Below are 22,441 nucleotides of genomic sequence, written 5' to 3'. Positions count from 1 at the left end.
CATAGAAATCCTCCAGAAAACAATTCATATCCATTGGTGTAAGCACTTCAATTTTCTGTATACAACCCAGAAATACATAATAAAGAACTTGTGTTTTTAGTGAAGTCTTGGTTGCCATTAGTGCGGGCCTCATTGAGATCAGTATCGAGCTAGCAATTTGGAAGTCTGTGGCTAGTGTTTTTGAGAGACAGGGATGGTGTTACAGCGAATGTCAGAATTTCAAAATCTACATGGACTATATAAATTTTTTAAATACTAGTGCCATCTTGAAAGTAAATGATATCTGTCACACAGTGTGAATGGCAGATCATAGGAAGGTAGGTTTTGTGTACCAAACCAGGCAGAGCCAGTTGAAGATTTGGGACATCGATCGATATTGCCTATTATTCTGATACACAACATTTCCTTGTATTCCTTACTAACAGTAGCAAGTATGAAGTCCACCTGATAAACAATTGCGGAGAAAATATTGAAGACATGCATACATACATGTACATACATAAGTACATACAAATAGACAGACATACACATACAGGCAAACACATACAGAGATTCTCTCCTTAATGACATAAGATAAAGCTGTTACCTAGGCAGAGGTATAAGATGCTGTCTGCTGCATATTCGTCCCCATTGGGTTTGCGCACCTCCTTGACAAAGAGACACAGGGAGTAGTTGAGCTCATCAGCAGTGCACTGGAGCAGTTCCGTCTTGAAGAGCTTAACTCTCCCAGAGCCTTGCTTCATCACCTTCTCCAGCTGGCTGTTCTTCTGCACCACCCAGTGTTTCCATGCGTTTACTCCGTACATGTACTTCAGCAGAAAGTTGGCATCCGGTGCAACACCCTTCTGCACTGGAACTTCCAGAGGTGCTTCTTCCTGCACCTCTAAAACCGTCTCCGAGTCAGACTCCACTCGTTGGCGCTTGCTGCGGCGCACACCTTTTGAAGAAGAGGAGCGCTTGGTGGATGTTTTACGATTGCGAGCACGCCGTTCCCGTGGAGACAGAAGCTGTTCCATGTCATCTGCCGCAGGAAGCTCAGGAGCAGCAACTTCTGAAATAACAGAATGTCATTGATAAGGTTTTTAACCAAAATTATCATGTCCCTGGAAACAGGCAATCTCAGAATGAAGACTTCATTTTGGGCACGCTACAATTTGCTGCGAAAGCACGATTCCATCCACCTCACAAGTGTAACATGAACATGAAGCCATATTGAGGCCAAAACCTATGTGGAGGAAAGAAAAGTCATACCTGATTATCTGTATGAAATTTGCCTTGACTGACACTATCTCAATATGTCACTTGTTAATATGGTACTTAAAGCACTAAGGAATTTAAGGCTTTTGTACCTTCATGTGATGGAAGTGGAACATTACCAAGCTATGTCTCACATTACATTTCCACACTCATACCTAATGTTGTATTATTTTGGCTGTACTTGATACCACTTGACAGAACACATGTGTGCATGAACTATATGGCACTTGGGGAGTATACATGGAGGAAAATGTGCAGCCCAAGCAGACAGACACGTATCTGATCTTGAGCAAAAGATATGAACTGATCACATTCATCCCACAGAGTCGCCACTGAAAGAAATCCCGCAGTGTTTTTTTACAGTATTTTTTTTTACAATAATGTGTGTATCAAAATGTATATAGTACATACATGCACCACAAGGTACTCATTCTGATACCATTGGACGACACCAGAAACCAGCATTTGACAAGAATCAAGTAGAGTGCTAATCTAGATTTCCTACAGCAAGTATTTTGAAACACTAGAGACTAGATTTTTTTCGGTTTGCCCATTTTTGTTTTTTTATCAGTTTATTTACCTTTTTGGGCTCTGATCAAACCAGTATATATACGGTAACCATATATATATATATATATATATATATATACATGGTCTTGTGTTGTCAAGATCATTTTATGGCTAAATAAGATATGCTAGATATTACGAGAAGAAATAAATAACAAAAAGTAAACAAGTTTTTTGTAAAATGAAAAGATAATTTTATATAATATAAATATTTATCGACAAGTGACTGTAAACACAATAGTCTTGTTGAAATTTTTTTAACTAAAGAGTCATGCAACAGTCTTGATAAGGGCCTGATCTGGGCTGATCTTGAACCTCACACACCAGGGTTTTGGCTTTATCACTTGGGACACCCAAATAAGCAATGACAATAACAAATTCTTAAAATATCCAAGGTAATTTATTAGTTTGGCGTGAAATTGCTTTTGAAAGGCTTTACTTGGTTATGTATGTAACATTGTTGTCTTATATTGTCTCTAGTAGAGACAAGATGCTTTTGAAAGACTTTACTTGGTAATGTATGTAACATTGTTGTCTTATACTGTCTCTAGTAGAGACAAGATACTCCTTACTAGATCCATCTGAATATCAAGACATGCTATACATGTGACAGAACTTTTTATCCCAGATCAGACCATTGGGTTGATTCCACAAAGCCATTTCTGGCTAGGTCGGAATGTAAAACCTTGTCACTAAGTTTTAGGAATTAAAGCAGATTTTGACATTTTCTTCTGAAGACATCACTTATGAGAAAGTACTCCTAAAGTTCTAATATAGTGTTTCAAATATATGACGTACTAAAGTCAGGAAAGGTTTTGTGGAATTGGGCCCCAAACCTTAATTACTCATCAACAGTCGCAAAACCAAGTCAACAGTGAACAACAAGCAAGGTCACAATAAGATGGCCTCCAATTATTGAAACTTTCTGAAGAAAAAACAAAAAGTCAGAATACATCTGGAGAAAAACAAAGAGCCATGTTGTCATTCCCCTGCACATCTGATATTTGTCCAGACAAATTCTTGCTTCCATGTGTTGAGAATTTAAATTGCCTCATTTTTTTTTTTTTTAACTGAAACTATGATTCTGACTAGTACTAAGGCTTTCCTGATCCAAGACAGATGATGGGACAGAAGCAGGTCTTCTTTCATATTGGCATCAATCAGTACAGGGAGCAACAGCTTGATCATATACATTGCCCTCTAGCCTACCCTATCACAGACCAGGATTTCCATGATATAATCATAACCCTGTATTCTCATGATATTGTAACTCTTCTGGGAACCTTTTACAGATATAATAGGGTGCAGGTCCTACCTCATTAAGAGGCTCATCTTCACAATTTAAAGGCATGCAATGTAAACTGCAAACCAGTCACAAAAAGGCTGTGAACTTCGCCAATGTCATTGCGTCTACACATGATAATGGAAAGTAGCTCATTGGACTGGTGCTAATCAAATCGATTTTCCAGTGGAACAAACTAATTTATGGCAGCATGTAAGATAATGATGTAAATCACATTAGATTAGGACATTGCTTCTAATCATGAGTGGAAAGTGGGCTATATCTGGGTGTGAGAAGTTGTTGTATTGCACTATCACATGTGCTCTGTAATGTGAATGGATGCAGGGCTCAGGAATTTCTAAGCCTTAATAAGTCATTTTCTGGTTTAAGAGGAGAAGGGAGTGTCAAGACTTGCATCCCAAAAGACCAGGCCCCGCATGACAGCATACATGTACATGCAACTGTCAAATTGATTCTTAACTTCGCTTTAAATCTAATGTTGTAAATTTTTGTAAATTTTGTCATGGACTTCAAAGACATCTCTAGTATCAAAGGAAATGTAATTGAGCTAACTCGCAATTTTATCGCAGTGAAATATTTCGCACTTCAAAAACAGCTTCATGGTCCTGGGGCCTGGTAAATAAACCTTAACACTGCAAAAGGCCCACTCCAGAAATAACACTTATTGTTAATAACACCAGAAGTAACACTTCAGGGTTATCAACAAGACCAGAAGTAACACTTCAGGGTTATCAATAAGATCCGAAGTAACATTTCAGGGTTATCAAGAAGACCAGAAATCACACTTCACAGTGGTCAATAATACCAGAAGTAACACTTCAGGGTTATCAATAACACCAGATGTAACACTTCAGGGTTATCAATAAGACCAGAAGTAACACTTCAGGGTTATCAATAAAAAACAATGTAGCCTTTCACTCAATTACAAATCAAAACGAGGAACTGGCAGCACACCGAAGTAGGACCTCACCCAGTCACACCATTCATTTTATTAGTAGCTTGTTTTGACCTCAAACTAAACATATCAACCTCGTCACATACGAAATGCATAAATAGTTTTTTACATGTTTGCTACAAAGGCATGTTACAAAACAGTGTTTTCATTCTGTGACACAGAAAAAATGTCCAACTTCAGTTCATCCCAGCCTTGTCAGGTGGGAAGATATAAACTGCGAGTTCCTCGAGGCCACAGATGAGAAAAGGTAAATGTATTGCGGCTAAACAAGCCTCCGAGATGACGCACCAGGGTTAGAGTTCACGGGCAGCGGGTCAACTAGCGACTCCAAATCGGCAGGCTCCGACATTTCAGTGGCCATCCTTAGGGCCATCTGCAGCATGTCTTCCTCGGTCTCTGTTGTACCGGACTTTACATCAACTGGCTCCTCACCTGAAACAAAGAGTCAGCCATTACTCTGCCTGCAATATGCTGGCAATGTATTACTTTGTACCGGCAACATCTGTTATGCTACAGTGAATACTGCACAGTTTACGCTGTACTTAACAATTATTGAATCATAGGATGAAGAGGAGACATTAGGTGTGTGTACACATACTGTGTCTTCTTGTGCCGGGGTGAGTCCATGCCGCCACAGTGTTACCGCCACTGTCATGTCAATGACACTAGACAGGACACCCCACTCAGTCACATTTTACTGACACCGGGTCATGTTTCCTTGCTTTAACCTCTCAGTGCTGAGCACCAAGCCAGGCAGCAAAAAGTACCATTTTTAAAGATTTTGGTATGACGCGACCTGGGTTTGATCTTGAATCTGCCGATTTCCAAACAGATGCTTTAAACATAAGGTCAACGAGGCGGTCAGCACAGATAACGAAGAATACTACAGGTACTGTTCTTGTGAAAGTGGGAAGTATCTGAAGACTTACAGCTTAGAGCATTGCCCAGCTTGTTCAAATAGTTAATACACAAAAATCATGATATTGTCAAATATAAATATTAAATAGAATACTGCACAGTGTTCATGTTGAAAGCCATAAATACTGTTCTCTTGAAAGGTGCAAATGATCATCCATGAGATGCGAAAGCGGTAGGATATCATAATACAATAATAAAAATAATAATCAGGTCAAACACTGTAAGTAATGTAGCTATTTCCTCACATACATGTATGCAGCCTTTACGTTTGAATTATATGCAGAATAGTGTGATTCAAACATTCTAGCAATGCCTTTCATGAAGACTTCATTCTGGAAATTCCGAACACAAGATGAGCATGCATTAGGGCTACCATCTAAACAAGGACTACTAGGTTATCTCGTAGTGAAGCCAACATCTATACAAGACTTTGAGCATATGATCTAAGTGACCAAACAGTCGTGTCATTGGTTTACCTACCGTCAACCGCACCATCGACTGCCATATCGTCATCACTCTTCCCGCTTTCGTCATCCGAGCCCTTCTCAGCAGTGGCCACTGCTTCTGCCATCCTTAACAACTCTGCTTCAAATGGATCTGCGGGGATTTTCTCAAGTATCTCCTGTTCAAATGCATTGGTATTGTTATTCAGAGTTCTAACACTGAATACAGGAGTTTCGAACTCTTCTATCACCACGGGTAAAAAAAAGTCCAACTGTATCATGTGACCTGTCAAAATGTTGGTCAACTATTGCAGGATCACATTTACTATAACATGAGCATCCCAAAAAAGTTTCCCAAAATGTTATTTAGAATACACAAACAATGGAGATAAGTGAGGAGCTGTAATGTCTACAAAGGCGGCCTAACATTTTTCACAGGTCGCATGATACACGAGGGTTGTTTTTCCCTTTAGTGATTGAAGAGTTCAAAGTCAGAACTCCCCTATTGTCATTGGCAACCTTTTATTTTAAGGGTTAACATATGTGGTCCTTCATCTGCTACTAAGAGCTTGAAATAAAAATAAAAACTGATCCCAGACCATTACAATTATGATTTGGACATATACATATATTCATCGTTTCAAATTTATTCATTTATTTATATGATTGGTGTTTTACGCCATACTCAAGAATATTTCACTTATACAATGGAGGCAAGCATTGTAGTGGGAGGAAATCGGGCAGAGCCTGGGGGAAACCTGTGACCATCCGCAGGCTGCTGGCAGACCTTCCCACGTACAACCGGAGTGGAAGCCAGCATGAGCTGAACTTGAACTCACAGTGACAGCATAGGTGAGAAGCATTTCAAATTTACATATGCATGCTGATGTTTATTTCTTGTATGCTACCCACTTCCGTATGATTTGACGATGATGTTACAAATGAAATCTAATACAATATTTCACACCTTCAAAACAAATTAGATTACTTCAATTTTTATTGAAATCATTAAGAGCTTCAAAATATCACACCCCATTGTAATTTTGACAATTGCAATTATTTTCTTCGCATGTTGTTTTATGCTGTACCACGTAAGTGCTTACAGAACACAAATTCAATCTGTACACAAAAGAGACCCGAAACATTTATTTCAATTCACCAAAATTGTGAAAAAGCCCAAAATATGGACATATACAAAAATCAGCGATAGGAACGTCATTACTGGGATGACATAATGCAGGATTTGTTTTTACCTTTATGTGTTTGAGAATGCTAGCTGAGGACTTCTTTGTAGTTGGGATGAAGCACGGTATGGGTATAGGGACAGGAATGGGCACTGGCACAGGGTGGGGCAACTGTACATGGCCATAGGGGTGGGGATGTAGATCGGCACAGGAACAGGGATTAGCACTGGCTTCCCTGTGTCTTCATCTGAAAACAAGAATTATACAAAATTCGAAATCTGATTCTTATTAAATATTAAAAATTTACAACATATGATATCAAATATAGCAGCTCATGCTTTTAATTGTTTTACTTAGAGACTATCTTTTGGAAAAACCTTTAGTGCACAGCAAACGAAGAACTGCCAAAGCCCTCTCTCTCAGCGAGTAAAAATACAATTAACCGAAACCTAGAGTAAAGCCCAGAAATAACATTACAGCAAGCAAAACGTGTGTTTTTTGCCTGTTCCTAAAGTATCACTTTTCTCAGCATGCAATACAGAAAAAATAAAGTGCATTTCAGTCGCACTTTAAACATTGTTGAGCACTTTGACGCAATACAATGAGATCTGATCTGAGATCATCTGATCAATAAAATCTACACGTTGTCTATTGTAACTTAATTTAAAAACCGATCAGACCACGTTTGATCACTCGGCACCAATATAATATCACTGGTTTATTTATTTTTATTGGCCAGTGTTATTATCAGTACTATGTCTGAGAATGGCTTTAGAATGAGAAACACACAGCCAGAACCCAGTGACCATGTCTAATACTGAATCTGTGAGCAGTGTTTACTGTACACTGTGCGTTGATTGCTGTCATCTTTGATATGGAAACACGACTTTAACAAGAAAACGACCTTCACTTATATCATACGATCATTGATGGACATTTTTGTTCACTGGTGAATCCCATTGTGTGTACGCATTCAAACAAGAAGTCACTGACGGTATAGTCATGGCTCGTATGCATGCGCTAAGAACATGATCGCAAATAAAAGCGTTCAGCAGTCACAAAGTAAATGTTCTTCGACAGGTGAAGATGGCAGAACAGTCAGAACAACTGGACATGACTTTGTTTTGTTTTATTCGCACTGGATGTCAAGTGATTTCTGATCTGTACGGTACAACACATTTCTCCTCCCAGGAACAAAGGCAGAAGCCGGCATCAGCCAACCTAACATATAACAATTCTGATATGATTTACCACACTGAATGCTGTCTCAATAAAATGGACACCCTATTAGTCCGAAAGTACAAGATTTACCTCCCTTTACATGTGACTGGTGAATGTTACCTCATTTCCCTTCAAACTTACCTGTCTGTGTCTCTTTAGTCTGGGTGCTGGGGCGACATGAAGTAGCCTTTGTCTGCACATAAGGTTTACATAACAGCGACTTATTCTTCACCTGCTTAGGGGGTGGAGGCTGTATGATAATCTGCTGCTGGTTGCTTGTTGTCTGAAATTATAACACATTTACATCAAATGCTGAATACAGAAAAAAAAAAGCTCGAATCCGTAATTATGCTAAGCTTATTTATGCTGGTGTATTCCTGCGGGAACCCAGATGTGGAGGTGCCATTTTTGTTAAGAGATCTGGTTTGCGATTCTCAGTAGAAAGAGGTAAATGTAAAATCTTTCTTTAACAGACACTTGGAGAGCTGATGTCACATATCATAGCAATGAGGTATAAACACGGCTTTTAGCAACAATGTCTTGCGGTAAACAATTGTTGAGGTGTCTCCCACACTAAGCCCGGTTTCTCTTCACCAAAACGCTGGCCGTCATTGCATTAGTAAAACATTCTCGAGAACCACATAAAACACCAATAAAATAAAATCAATTTACAATTATTGTTATTTCGACAACATACCTTAACCCCTTGTGACTGAGCATTGATGACAAGGGGCATCTGTCCTGGAGATTTGATGTTTACAGTCTGTGTCCTAGACTGGCTACTGTTGTTTACTGTCAAACAAACGAAATTTATTTCTTTCAGAGCACAAAAAAAAAATAAATAAATATTATGGTTACAAATAATGTGAAGTGACCCAAATACATGTACATATAAGATTTATTTCTTTCAGAGCACAAAAAATATTATGTTACAAATAATGAAGTGACCCAAATACATGTATATTCAAGTACATATTCAGAGGCAAATAAAAGTCAGAAAATATTACTTTGCAAATACAATTCTCTGAAATAGACAAAATGTGAAATTTCTAATGTAAATTTAGGCCATTTACAAAAAATAAAACCCAATGTTGTACATGTATCATTTCATTATAATTTAAATATTTCACAAAAAAAATAAATAAATAAAAATTATTAACAACCTCTGAGTGTAAATCCAGATGTGACTAACAGCTTAATATTGTTTAAATTGTAAATAAGAAAAAAGAAAAATGAACATGCACATCTACATGTGCCCTGTATACACCTGTACATCTATCTTCACCGTAGAATGCAGACAGAATATTAAAAACATAATTGCTCCATGCTACTACCTGTATCTTCTAAACAAATGTTGGCTTGATTTCTCTGAATACATGTTATGATGTGCATCCCACAGAAATTCATAACAGAAAAGTGCAAATGTAGGCGAATAGAAAAGTGCAATAGTCCAAAAGAAAAGGGCAAAAGCAAAAGTGCAATAGCCTAAAAGAAAAGTGTAGCATACAAAAACAAAAGAGCAATACGCAAAAGCAAAAGCGCAATAGTCAAAAAACAAAAGAGCAGCAGGCAAAAACACAAAAGTTGCAACAGGCCAAGAGAAAAGTGCAGCAGACAAAAACAAAAGAGCAATATGCAATATATATATATATATATATATATATATACACACAATGTGTGAACAATGACAAAACAATGACAACTGGGATTACTGTGACTGTGAATGCATAGCAAAAGCCAAGCCAACAGAACTTTTAACTTTCACAATGACAATTTTAACAAATGATTGTTAACAAATGATTGTTATCAAAATTCGACTTCCAGCATTTAAAAAGGATGAAGTTTAAATGATGGCTTTATGTTCAAATGAAACATTCACTGAGACCTTTTGAGTAAACAAATTTGGTAATTTTTTTTCAAAATTTGACTTCCAACAATTAAAAAGGATAAAGTTTCAAAAATGGCTTTATATTCAAATGAAATATTCACGGAGAACTTTTGAGCATGAATCTGATGAGTTAGGTGGGTGATTATACATGTAATCACGCGCCAGAGACAAACCATACATGTATGCAGTTGGTTAGTAGTGTTAGCCAATCAGTTTACCTGTTTTGGGAGTAAAAGTTGTTACGCTGGACATGATTGGAGGAACAGCTGCATTGGCTGGAGGGGGTTTAGTGACTGCTGTGAATGGCCAAGAATAGAGAGAATGCTAACCAGGAAAAGTACAGCATGCCAATCACCTGAAGACATCACAATTTGCAATGCCATATGTGAAAATGCAAAAGTGAACTTTTCTTGCAAAGCAATAGCAAAGGAAACTTGTTTGCATCACTGTGAAAAATTATAAGCAGTAATTTAAACCATATTCAATTGCATCATGCATTCCACAAAGAATTAAATGCAGAGCCAAATAAGCTTCTGTGCAGGAAAAATTTACATAGTGTGTAATAACTGTCAATACAATTGTAGTTTAACCTGCAACAGTATTTTTGCAAGTACAAATATTAAGCTACGTTAGCAGGGATTTCATTATCTTTTTGAGGTGAAGGCTAAAGGCTAGCCTTCAAATGGAGCCAGCTACAATGTACACATACCTGACACTAAGAGAATTAAATGAAGTATAATAGGAGAAACGCTCGAAACTGTGGCGGTGTGGCTACCTACTCCATGTTCTACAGAAGTGCAGTCTGCAGTGTTTTAGGGCCTGATTTCACAGAGCAAATCCACATATATGCTCACTGTAACTTTGATGGCCACACATACCTGCACATACACTGGGTCTGCCAGCAACCTGCGGATGGTCGTGGGTTCAAATGAAAGGAATTTCTACAAAACTGAGACACATTTTGTTTGACAGTTTGTCCAGCTCAAACATGCTGTCGGTCATGTTGCTACACGTATAAAGCTTAAAAATTGAATCGCATGCCATCAACCATTCAATAGTATTTTGTGTATGGATTTTCCTTGTATCTCTGAGGCATTTTGGAAAATTTGATTGGCTCGCTGGTAACTCGGTTACTAAGCTGTTTTCACGGAGAATGAGCCTGTGTCTATCAGTGGCCAGAGAAGGGGCATGGTGAGATACTGCCACTGATATTTTAAGCATAATGTGTACATGTACATATGCAATATATAAGACGATAGCTTGAAGAGGACACATTGCCCTGAAAAACAGCCTATAAAATTCAATTGAAAGGTCTACAATGTCATTTGTTTGGTAGTAGTGTGTACATGTAGTTTATACATGTCAGCAATGGTTCAGGGTTCAAACCCCCATCTTGCCCACTTACAGTTTTGTACATGTACATGTATGGGTAACTGGAATGATTAGGTATAAAAGTACACATGTATGTGGCTCAAAAGGACTTGTAAGCAAAGTACAAATATACATTGCAGGTTGCCTTATATGTACACGCACATTAAGAATCCTGTGTTTAACAGCTGCGTTAAAAAAGAGTTAGCTAAGACATAGTGGAATATACTGGTACACACACAATTCCATCCAATATTGGTACTGCATTAACAACCTTCAACCTTTTTATGTAAACAAAACTGCTCACGTAAGTTTGCATGCAGTATACTTGTTTATGGTTTTGGTGATGCTAAGACATTAGACAATGATATTATATCAGTTATTAGAGAGAAAGGGGGAAAAAAAAAAAAAGAGGAATAAATAAATGCAGCACCCCAGGCTGATAAAACTACATGTCAAGGTGACAAAAAGGTAAGTAGCATGCTGCAGGAAGCTGTCCCCGTAGCCGCCTACATTGGAAACTCCATTTAAACCAATCGTACGGTTAATGACCTAAAGTTTCGCCCTGGGACTCGGAAAATGTATCCCAGGATTCACAGGACTGATTGTGGTTCTTACTGACTGGGTGCCGCGGGACAGCATCGGTAGTGGTCAGGGGATCATATGGACAGTCCCCGAATGTAATAAACGGAATGGGCAGTCAGTCTATGCTCCTGCCACCAACAGTTCATGTTTTCCTCAGTTTTAATCATAATGTACATAAAGGTTAACTTCACAAAAGGTGCACCTTGATTGTTTTATAACTGCCATTTATGATGAAAGGGAATCCTGTAGAAAACTCCCTGGAGATTGATGAACGTGACCACTTAGTACCTTTGCACATGTGGAGTGGCATGTCAAATATCCATTAATATGCATGTAGAGCTCTTCATGTACAAAGCTATAATAGAACCTACATGTAGCGTCATTTACCATGTATATGACATAATTACTTTCAATTCAGACAAACACTATTGAGCTCTTACCTCCTTCTCTAATTTTAACTGAAAACTATGCATTTATATACAAACATTAAATTTAAGGATCACAATGGACAGCTCTGACAGGCTTACCTCTTGGGGATGCTCGTGCATCTGCTGCACTGGGTGGTTTAGGTCCCACAGCAGTGTTCTTCCTGGGCGGAGCCTGTTTAGACTCCGCCCCAAACTGTCCCTGGAATGTCATGACGCAACTGTAAGAGCAGAAGTTTCTGACAGACGCGTCACTCATGGTCAGGTGATACTGAGCAGGAACGAACTTACGGCACTGATCACAGGTCACGGATTGGTTGGACGTGGCCTGAAGGTTGACCCTGTACAGTGATAGACAGTTCAGAGAACAGAACAGCTGGTATTTGTTGTTGGCGACCACTCTCTCGATCATGTCAAAATTGGTTTTGCGAAGTCCACACCAGGCACACTGCACCATTTTCTTGTTGGCAGAGCGGAATGTCTTGACACAGTTGGTACAACAAAAACGTTTCTGGTGTCCCTCGAATTGGATGAACTGTGGGCTAGAGCCCTCACCGTAGCAGTACACACCGCAGTTGTCACAGGTGTTGCTGGTCAGTTTATTGGCATACTGGAATGCTGAGTAGCAGGGATCGCTACACATTTTTTGCAGCTTACCTTCGAACGTTAGCTCATGTTTGGGTTTGCTGATTTTCATGCACACGGCACAGGCCACCTCCTTACTGCCTGGCTGAACTCCGATAATTTCAACATCAGCATCCTGTTCTTTCTCAAACTTTCTCAAGCATGCATCACTGCAGCAATTCTTGAACTTGCCGTTCGCCTGGGTCGCGTCTTTCTTGCAGTAGGCGCAGACTTTGCATTTGGTTTTGAAGGTCAGGTAGCAGTCACTGTTGCAGAACTGCTTAACCTCACTGCCCACTTTGAGGCAAAATGTTGCCCACTGGGCTGGGGGCAGGGTTTTGAAGCACTGACCACAGGTTGATTTCATCTGTTTCTTGTACTTGTTCAGGCAGTCCTCTCCACAAAAATCCATGGACGACCAGTTGAGATATGGCTTGTTTGGGTTGACATTCATCAGTTGACAGACACAGCACGTCCTGTACTTATTGTTTGACGAGTATACGGGGACAGGTGGCGCTGTAACTGAAGCGACGTTCTTGTCAGCTCGTAAGTACTTTGTCGGCATGCTTCGGAAAGACTTAAAACATCTATCATTGCACAGATGTTTGACATCTCCATTGCGTACTATGTTGTACTTACACTTCCCATTCTGTGAAAAACACAATAAAGTGAAAAGGATTTACGACATCATTGTAAGTTACAAGTAAAAAACAGGAACAATGAACATGGCACTACATGTAACAAGATGTTGTCAATTTGCCAGACTGATTCCACAATACTTCACTTAGGCAATTAGTGAACAGTTTTAGGTAGAAGGTACTGGGGTACCCACACTAAACCACTAGCCTTTGGCATGTAAGTGAAAAGCTTTCCTACGGGTACTTGCGATGCACAGACTTTCAATCGCAAAGCGAGTTCACATAAAGGGAAGGCAAATGATGAAAAACGAACTAGGCAGACCTACATGTAAGCATGCTGTCTACCACTCATTGTAACAAATCAGTTTGATTATCTGACTGTATGTTGAGGACTGTCGTAGAAGATGATTTTATGGTGGCCTTATAATGCCTTAACTTATCATCTCCACATGCTAACTATGTAATTCAGTGTTAGACGCGGGATAACGGAAGTCATCAACCATAACAACTATGTACAAGGCCAGGGCCTTTATAAAACATCTTAAATTTATTTATTTATTTATTTGATTGGTGTTTTACGCCGTGCTCAAGAATATTTCACTTATATGAAGGCAGCCAGCATTATGGTGGGTGGAAACCGAGCAGAGCCCGGGGGAAACCCACGACCATCCGCAGGTTGTTGCCATACCTTCCCACTTACGGCCGGAGAGGAAGCCAGCATGAGCTGTACTTGAACTTACAGCAACGGCATTGGTGAGAGGCTCCTGGGTCATTACGCTGCACTAATGCGCTAACCAACTGAGGATACAACATCTTAAGTCAAAAATGGCTACATTTAAAACATTTTGCTCTAGGAAGTTTGCTCTAGTAAAATTTGTACACAAAATAAATAAATATATAATTAATTTTGTTACTCTTACCTTGCCACAAACGATACATCTCTGGGATGTTTTAGCCACCTGTGGGGTTGACTCTGCTTTCTGCTGAGTGGGAGTGTCAGCTTTAGGTGTTGTTGTCCTGCTCCCTGACTGGCTGCGAGTCACTGAAAGAGTAGCCGCAGCATCATTAGATACTGGCCGGTCCCACAGAACAAACAGCTGCATTAATTTATTCTACCACACCAAAACACACACACACACACACACCCATAAACACCCGCACCCCATACACCTCACTATACATTAAGATGTAGTTGTTTATTTTTTTATTTACTTGATTGGTATTTTACGCCATACTGAAGAATCTTTCACTTGTACGATGGCGGCCAGCATTTTGGCGGGAGGAAACCTGTTTACATGTAGCTGTATAAGAAAACTTACAGACTTCAGTTCAGATCTAAAGAAGCTTGTCAAGGTAAAATTATAAAATAAATGGTCATTAATGGCTGCTGAGCTTGTTGAAACTTGCACTGTCATGTACGTATGTATATCATGTCATTTGAAAAGCAGTTTAAGTACCAGTGTTGTTGCTTACTGGGTTGCACAACTTCTGAGTGTGTGGGAATCCTGTTGGCCAAATTATCTAGAAGGCAGGAGGTTTGGCTGGTCAGCAGGTGCCCAATTCTGAGGTCGTTGGATTGAAATCCAGCCAAATTTTCAGTACGAGGATTCTAATCTTGTGTCTTATCTCACACATAATGGGATAATGATGATACTATCATGTACAACCAGTAATAATCATATTTCAAAATAACAACTCCGTCTACATGTACCCATATGTTAATCAGACTAAATTTTATTTTTTTTTTTATTTATTTGATTGGTGTTTTAGGCCATACTCAAGAATATTTCACTTATACCACGGCGGCCAGCATTATGGTGGGTGGAAACCAGGCAGAGCCCGGGGGAAACCCACAACCATCCGCAGGTTGCTGGCAGACTTTCCCACTTACGGCCGGAGAGGAAGCCAGCATGAGCTGGACTTGAACTCACAACAACCGCACTGGTGAGAGGCTCCTGGGTCATTACTCTGCGCTGGGGATATTAATGATCCAAACTAATTGATCAAAAAGATTATTTACCCATGTAATGCAATGTGATATGAAATATTGAAAAACCAAGCACAGGTAGATTCAAGGATTTATCCTAAAGTAAACTCTGTTTTCAAGGGGTTTCAAAGTCCCGAAAAACATTTCAATAATACTCAAGAGCTTTCAAGGATTTCTATGACCAGCAAGAGGCCTTTGTTATGGTGTAAGTTTTACCTCTCTGTGGGGTTTCACTCAGGGATGTGGTTGTTAAAATCTTTGGCCCGGAATCTCTGCCGTCTTCTGTGGATTTTTCACTGGAATTCTCCTTATAGAAAACAAGACATTAAACAGAAACTTTGTTTATACGCATGTACATGTAAAATTTGCTACAGTAGCACAAGAGTGTACTCATTTTGAAGAAAGTGAATCATGTTTTTCAATTATACAAACACACATGCATAAAGTTAAACATCACATACATGTATGTACATTACATTTGATTTCTGGTATACTTGTATCATTTGTGACAAGGCTGTTTCTACAGTATTTTGTTATTTATTCACAATATTTACGCATACTCAGGAGTATTTCATTTATACGACAGTGGCAAGCATTGTGATTACAGGATTCCGGATAGAGCTTGAGAGAAACCCATGACAATGCACACGGCAAAGGTTGCTGGCAGACCTTTCCAAAGGAATGGCAAAAGGATCCAAAGTCATTCTGCTGCGTTAGCAAGCTAACAGACGCTAAGTGTTTCTCCCTTAAGTTCTACCTTCTCATCATGTTCTGCCCCAAAATATCAAATTCATACAAACCCAGACTACCTTTTCTCTTTGCATGCTCATCTTTCTTTTCCATGCTATATCGCTTTAATGTTTTGTGTCCTACTCCTAAAAAACTAGGAAAGATCAGAACGATCTCGCACATTTCAAATACATGTATATTACCGATTCATAGACTTTTGTTTATTCTGTTAATATTGCCTTATAACACTCATTCAGGACAGCACATTCTAGTTTGTAAATACCTTCTTCTCTGAATCATCTTCAATGGTTATTTCTTCACGGGCATCTTTGGCCTCGGAGACAGAAACAATCTTAAACCCGGCGTTGTCATTCTCAGAGATCAGGTTTTCCACCTTGCTTGTTGATGAAGATTCAACATCACCATTCTCACTCATCTTTTTGTCTCCTTCTGCTTTTTCATTCACCTCCGTTTTGGAAGTACTTTCAGTCTCTCTCTTCTCAGTTGTCTCCCCTTCCACATTCATGCCCTCCATGTTTTCTTCAGGTATTGTCCTTGGTTCAGAAATCACCATTGTTGGTAAACCAACAGAATCTTCAGTATCCATGGCAACTACATCATCATTCGCCTCTTCCACAAACCCCTCTTTCATGTCTGTTTCCACATCAGCAGACTTTTTCTCAGAGTTCTTATCCTCATTACCAACCTCCATCAATTCGTCTCCACCAGTTACTGCTGAAATTTGCAATCCTATGCCATCATCTTTCTCACGATTCAAGAGTTTGGAGTTTTCTTCTCCTGTTTTGAAATCTAAGCTGTTTTCATCGCCAGTCTCCACTGCCAATAACTTGTCCTCCTCCACTTGACTAAGTGACTGAGACCCTTTTTCTTCAGAGTTATCTTCCATATCCTCTTCCTCATCATGTGCATTCTCATTATCATCTACTGCATCTTCTTTTGATTTCGCAGGCTCCTCCTGATTGGATGGCAAATGAGTAGATTCATCATCCATGGAGATTTCATCTGCTATTTCTGCTGGTTGGCAAGTTTCATAGCCTTTTGAGTTTTCATCTGCTACAGCATTTGGAGACATTTCATCCACTTCGGCAACACCTTCAGATGATCCATCAGTGTTAGCATTTCTCGACGTTTCATCAGCGTCAGTATTTCTGGATGTTTCATCAGCATCATCATTTCTAGATGTTTCATCAGCATCAGCATTTCTGGATGTTTCATCGGCATCAGCAGTTTGGGATGTCTCATCTATGTCAGCGTCTAGAGATGTCTCATCTGCTTCAGCATTCTGAGATGTTTCATCCTCTTCAACGTTTTGAGACCTTTCATCTTCTTCAGCATTTGAAGATGTTTGCACCACATCTGCATTTTGAGAAGTTTCATCCATCTCCGAATTTCCAGACATTTGACCTCCTTCAGCACTTCCAGACATTGCAGAGCTCTGAGAAGTTTCATCCAGCTCTCCTGATCCTGGTAAAGGTGTACATTCACCTTTTGCTTCTCTTAAAGTTTCATCATCGCTTTGGACAGAATTTTCATCAATGATTTCCAGATCATCGTCTTTGTCAGCATCATTTCTTTCTGAATTTTCAGTTACTTCTGACAAACTCTGATGAGAATTTCCAGGGCTTGCGGGGTTAGATTTTGCTGTCTCAGTACATTCCTCTGGATGTGCACTCTCCTCTTTATTCTCACCTTCCTGATGAAATAAGAGTAATATTACAGGTAAGATAAGGTTAAAATTTTTATCTGATTGGTGTTTTACGCTGTACTAAAGAAGATTTCACTTATACCAGCATTCTAGCTCAGAGGGAGGAAACAGGCCATGCCTAGGGGAAACCCACGACCATCCTCAGTAGATGGGATTACATGTAAGTCAAAATGCATGCATGTACTGAGGCCAAAATTAAAATATAATATATATGAGGTTACGCAACCGACCCTTCAAGAAGGCCCCAACCTTAATTCTTTTGTCTTGCTTTTATAGATGCTAAATTGTTTTTTTTTTTTTTTTCGCCGATCATTTAACGTCACACTGTTTATACAGGTGATGAGTGGTCTTTCAAGATATAAAAGTCCCTCTCCCCCTGTTGAGCAAAGCCTCCCTTATAGCACTTCGACAGGTTCACCGTATTCGATACCCACAGATCGAGATGCTTATGAAGTGTTTTCATCAGTATCCATATGGATACCGGTATAATAATGATGACATATTTTCGGGGGTACCTATACTTTTCTGAACTGATGACCAGTGTCTTTGTGTTTCCAAAGGGAGTCCAAGTTTCAAATTACTCATTTTGTGAGATAATCACTGTACAATGTTCATGGAAATCTTGTAAACATCTCTGATGATAGGTCTTACGGCGGTAAAATACAGAGTTCTCTGTGATCCAATTCTTTTTGCCATGTAATACCTTAAAAACACACCTAATCTTGAGAAAATGAATTGCTGAGAATTGTGTGGCTCAGGTTAAAACTGGCACGACATGTTTACAAACACAGATGAAACTTGGACACAGGCTTATACCGCCAAAGACAAGTGGCTCAAGCCCTATGATATCTGAGGTTCTAAGTGTAGCCTACTTACATAGGTCCCCTAGTTTATTTTTTGTGAATTAAATTAATTCAGTCATGTACTGCTATAATCAGAAAGTGACAAATTGAGGCCTTACCCCATAATATCCGCTGATATGTGATCAAAACGGAATACTTTTGTTTTAAACCTATGTTATCAAAGAATCCTGTTTTATGTTTGCTTCCACCATTGTGTTACTCTCATTTCACACATATCAGGGGCCCCCAGATGAGCCCCTTCTGTTAGCATGGAAAGATACCCTGCTGGAGATCCCAAACTTTACCAAAAGGTGAGTCAGGTGTGTGGATACCTTTTTCTCCCAGTCAAAACTCTATGCCAGGGAGCATGTAGCTGGGAATATATTGGTATAATTTCATGAACTGTCGCTGAGATCACCACTGCCAGATGTTGAGAAAACATTGGTGGACAGACACTGTAGCAGTTTACTGATACATTGTTGTGAAATGGAAACAATGGTAGTGACACTAGAAAGAGCATCTGCATTTCTAAATGTATACAAGGACAAAGCTTACATGTTCCATCCTTTAATCTTCATGTAACACAATATGATTTTAGCTTTCATCTTCCACATATATAAATGATTTGGACACTGTAAATTACGTGAAAGCTGATGATCTGAACAAATGTTTGATCCTTCACATGAAGGAAGAATCTCCTAAATCTCACAGAGCTCAATTTAAATTAGGAAATTTAGGAAAATGGAAACAGATTTCTCAGTAAAGATTTTATTTTACTAGGTAACTTGACTCAGTCAAAAGCATCAAGCTTTTCTTAAGATTTTATTTTGCTAGGTAACATGACTCAGTCAAAAGCATCAAGCTTTTCTTAAGATTTTATTTTACTAGGTAACTTGACTCAGTCAAAAGCATCAAGCTTTTCTCAAGATTTTATTTTACTAGGTAACTTGACTCGGTCAAAAGCATCATGCTTTTCTTAAGATTTCATTTTACTAGGTAACTTGACTCAGTCAAAAGCATCATGCTTTTCTTAAGATTTTATTTTACTAGGTAACTTGACTTGGTCAAAAGCATCAAGCTTTTCTTAAGATTTTATTTTACTAGGTAACTTGACTCAGTCAAAAGCAACAAGATTTTCTTAAGATTTTATTTTACTAGGTAACTTGACTCAGTCAAAAGCATCAAGCTTTTCTTAAGATTTTATTTTACTAGGTAACTTGACTCAGTCAAAAGCATCATGCTTTTGACACGTATATTGTTAGATAGAATATCTTGCACACTGATAGTGGGGTCTTTCTGATCATCCATACTGTTACCACCTATCCTAAAATCATAATGATAATATACATGTACATCTAACATGATGTATAACTTCAATGCCTGGGACATATAAGCCCTAACTTTATATAACTGGACATAAAACATGTAAAAACAGTCCAATCTCAACCAAACGATGTTCGGTACAAAGCTGACACATTAAGCTTTACATTGGTGTATGAATCGGTAAACAAACATGATTTCTCTAGGCTACCAAGTAGCCTGAAACCCCTAAGTTTATAGAATTTTGTTCAGTTAGACAAACCCAGTAACTGGGAAATGACCGTCAAGCATCACTTCTGGCTTGATTTCTCAGCAATGAAAGCTGCTGAAGCCACCTTATTTCCACTATCGACAAAGTCAAATGTTCTATTCATAAAACATTTTGAAATACCTTGATTGGTTACGCTCTATGGAAGTTATGCGGCTTCCTTTTTTTTTTTTTTACTCCATAAATGTTCAGCTGTCAGTTCAACTGACTGCCATCACTGTAAGCCGGCAGAGTGATAAAAGCTCCATTCTGATTGGTTGCTGATTTGCTTGCAACCAATCAAAGCGAAACTTTTACGTCCCATGCACTGAAGTTATGTATTAATTTTGTTTTATATATATTAAGTATAAATAGCATTTGGATAATTCCGCCACCTATGGTCTAAACCTGTATGAACTCGCAAGACTCCAGAAATGCTGATTTAACGTAATATCCCGCACCAGACAAAGTACTTGGCTTTTCATTGCACAGCAACAGTCACAAGGGGTACAGATATATTCTCGAATCCTGCAGACTACGTCAAATGTGTCTGCTGAGTGGGTTATCTCCCTTTGTTGGGTTGTGAATACAATGTGAATACACCTAGACATCGGTCTTTGGCACTGAATTGATGGGTCTTTGTGGGATAAATCCGTTACATGGTTACTCGGTGACAGGATACACAAATATATGGTGTCAGTAATCTTCATATTGGGCTCGGCGTGAGGATAATAGGCCATATATTTGCATATATATATATACCGATGCCTTGCCCCATATGATGATTATTTACGCCATATATTTGCATATCCTTGCGCCCCTAGTTTTTCAAAGCCATGCCCCTAATTGTTACTTCAGTTAATCAATCATACACAGTCCATTAAATCATCACAGCCTGTGATATGTAAGCTATTCTGTAACATGGATCGGAAGTTAGAGACCATGTGATCTCCTTAGTAACAAATGCAATGGGTGAAGAAAATGGTCTTCGCTGCCAGCGATCTTGTATCCACTGGATCTGTATAATTTTCAGCGTTCCAGATAATCTGTGTACTTCTGCAGAGCTTTTGTGATGTTATTTTGTAGGACTTACTGGTCCCTAGCAAAGTGGCAAAAAGTGACCTTCTCCAAAATGCTTTAACATAGGGGTGGCTATTTTTTTTCAGACACGAAAGGGTGGTCACGTAACCTTCAACTTCCGACCTGTGTTACAGAATGGGTACTCCATCTTAGTCTTAGTGTGTACGGCCTTACCAGTCCGTCCTTACTAGCTCAGGATCTCAGGATTTCTAGCCCATGCAGGCCTCAATGTACCTTTGTCAAAAATTCACAATTTTTCAAAGGTGCTTAACTTCTCCCATTAACAGGGTGAAGTCAAGGTTGAGTGCAGACACTTCTTGTGTCCTTTAGCAGGACTCTTCTAAAATATCAAATGACACCAAATTTATAATAAACCAATAGAAATTCTACATTCATGCAGTTTTTATGGCCTTGGACTGTTCATGACACAACTGAAAATTGAAAAAATGCAATGTAAATGCATAGAAATTTTCAAGCTTCAATTTGCCCTATCTTATAAATATTTTCCCCACAGTACACACAACAGTACCGTTACCTAATTTTTCCTTGTGTCATTTAATTTTTTTTTGTATAAAGTCTAATACAGGACTGCACAAATAATCCTGGATACAACACTGGTTATGGAGATGAGGTTGAGATCTATTGTCAGTTCCCGTAGAGGAAATGGCGTGGGGGTGAACGTACAGCCTTATATACGTGTGAGAATCTGACCCATGAAGCATGCAAACTCAACTCAACCACTATTTTTACAAACTAACAACTACAAGTTCATGGGAGATTAATGGCTGGTAGTTGTATGCCAAGCGTTACCTGAAAATCACCACTGCCTTCGCGGACTTTGCCGCCATCACCAGATTCACTTTCGCCTAGAGTTGACATTACTGTACGTATTTGGCGCGGTTTCAGTTTTCGGTTCTCTCCCTTGAAACATATAAAACGCGTGCAAACGAAAATTGGGAATATATCTAACAAACGTCTACAAAAGACTAGGTAAAAGTGGTTCACTCCTAAACTTTAAATCTCATGGAAAATCCATCCCAGACATAAGGTTCCACCATAGGTTGGCATGGAGCCTCGTTTTCAAAAAAGGACCATCTCCGCCATTAACACGTGACCTCGCCAAAGAGAAAAATG

The 22,441-nt window shown here is 39.0% G+C and overlaps 1 protein-coding gene across 1 annotated transcript in view; it reads right to left on the bottom strand.

Annotated features, from left to right (window-relative positions):
• The window catches only part of LOC135476987 (zinc finger MYM-type protein 4-like), a 28,136-nt gene extending 5,780 nt beyond the window's left edge, over nucleotides 1–22,356 (bottom strand). Inside the window, 13 exon segments of the mRNA XM_064757138.1 lie at nucleotides 587–1,051; nucleotides 4,371–4,514; nucleotides 5,481–5,622; nucleotides 6,697–6,797; nucleotides 6,800–6,874; nucleotides 7,990–8,131; nucleotides 8,546–8,640; nucleotides 9,955–10,032; nucleotides 12,217–13,387; nucleotides 14,297–14,418; nucleotides 15,580–15,670; nucleotides 16,376–17,806; nucleotides 22,118–22,356. Coding sequence (XP_064613208.1) covers nucleotides 587–1,051; nucleotides 4,371–4,514; nucleotides 5,481–5,622; nucleotides 6,697–6,797; nucleotides 6,800–6,874; nucleotides 7,990–8,131; nucleotides 8,546–8,640; nucleotides 9,955–10,032; nucleotides 12,217–13,387; nucleotides 14,297–14,418; nucleotides 15,580–15,670; nucleotides 16,376–17,806; nucleotides 22,118–22,186 — 4,126 coding nt within the window. The 5' untranslated portion in view covers nucleotides 22,187–22,356.
• Between the last annotated feature and the right edge of the window lie 85 nt (nucleotides 22,357–22,441).

Source organism: Liolophura sinensis, chromosome 1, assembly GCF_032854445.1.
Source record: "Liolophura sinensis isolate JHLJ2023 chromosome 1, CUHK_Ljap_v2, whole genome shotgun sequence".
NCBI classification, from domain to species: domain Eukaryota; kingdom Metazoa; phylum Mollusca; class Polyplacophora; order Chitonida; family Chitonidae; genus Liolophura; species Liolophura sinensis.
The sequence above is the reverse complement of the archived record's forward strand: the minus strand, read 5'-3'. Positions and strand labels throughout refer to the sequence as shown.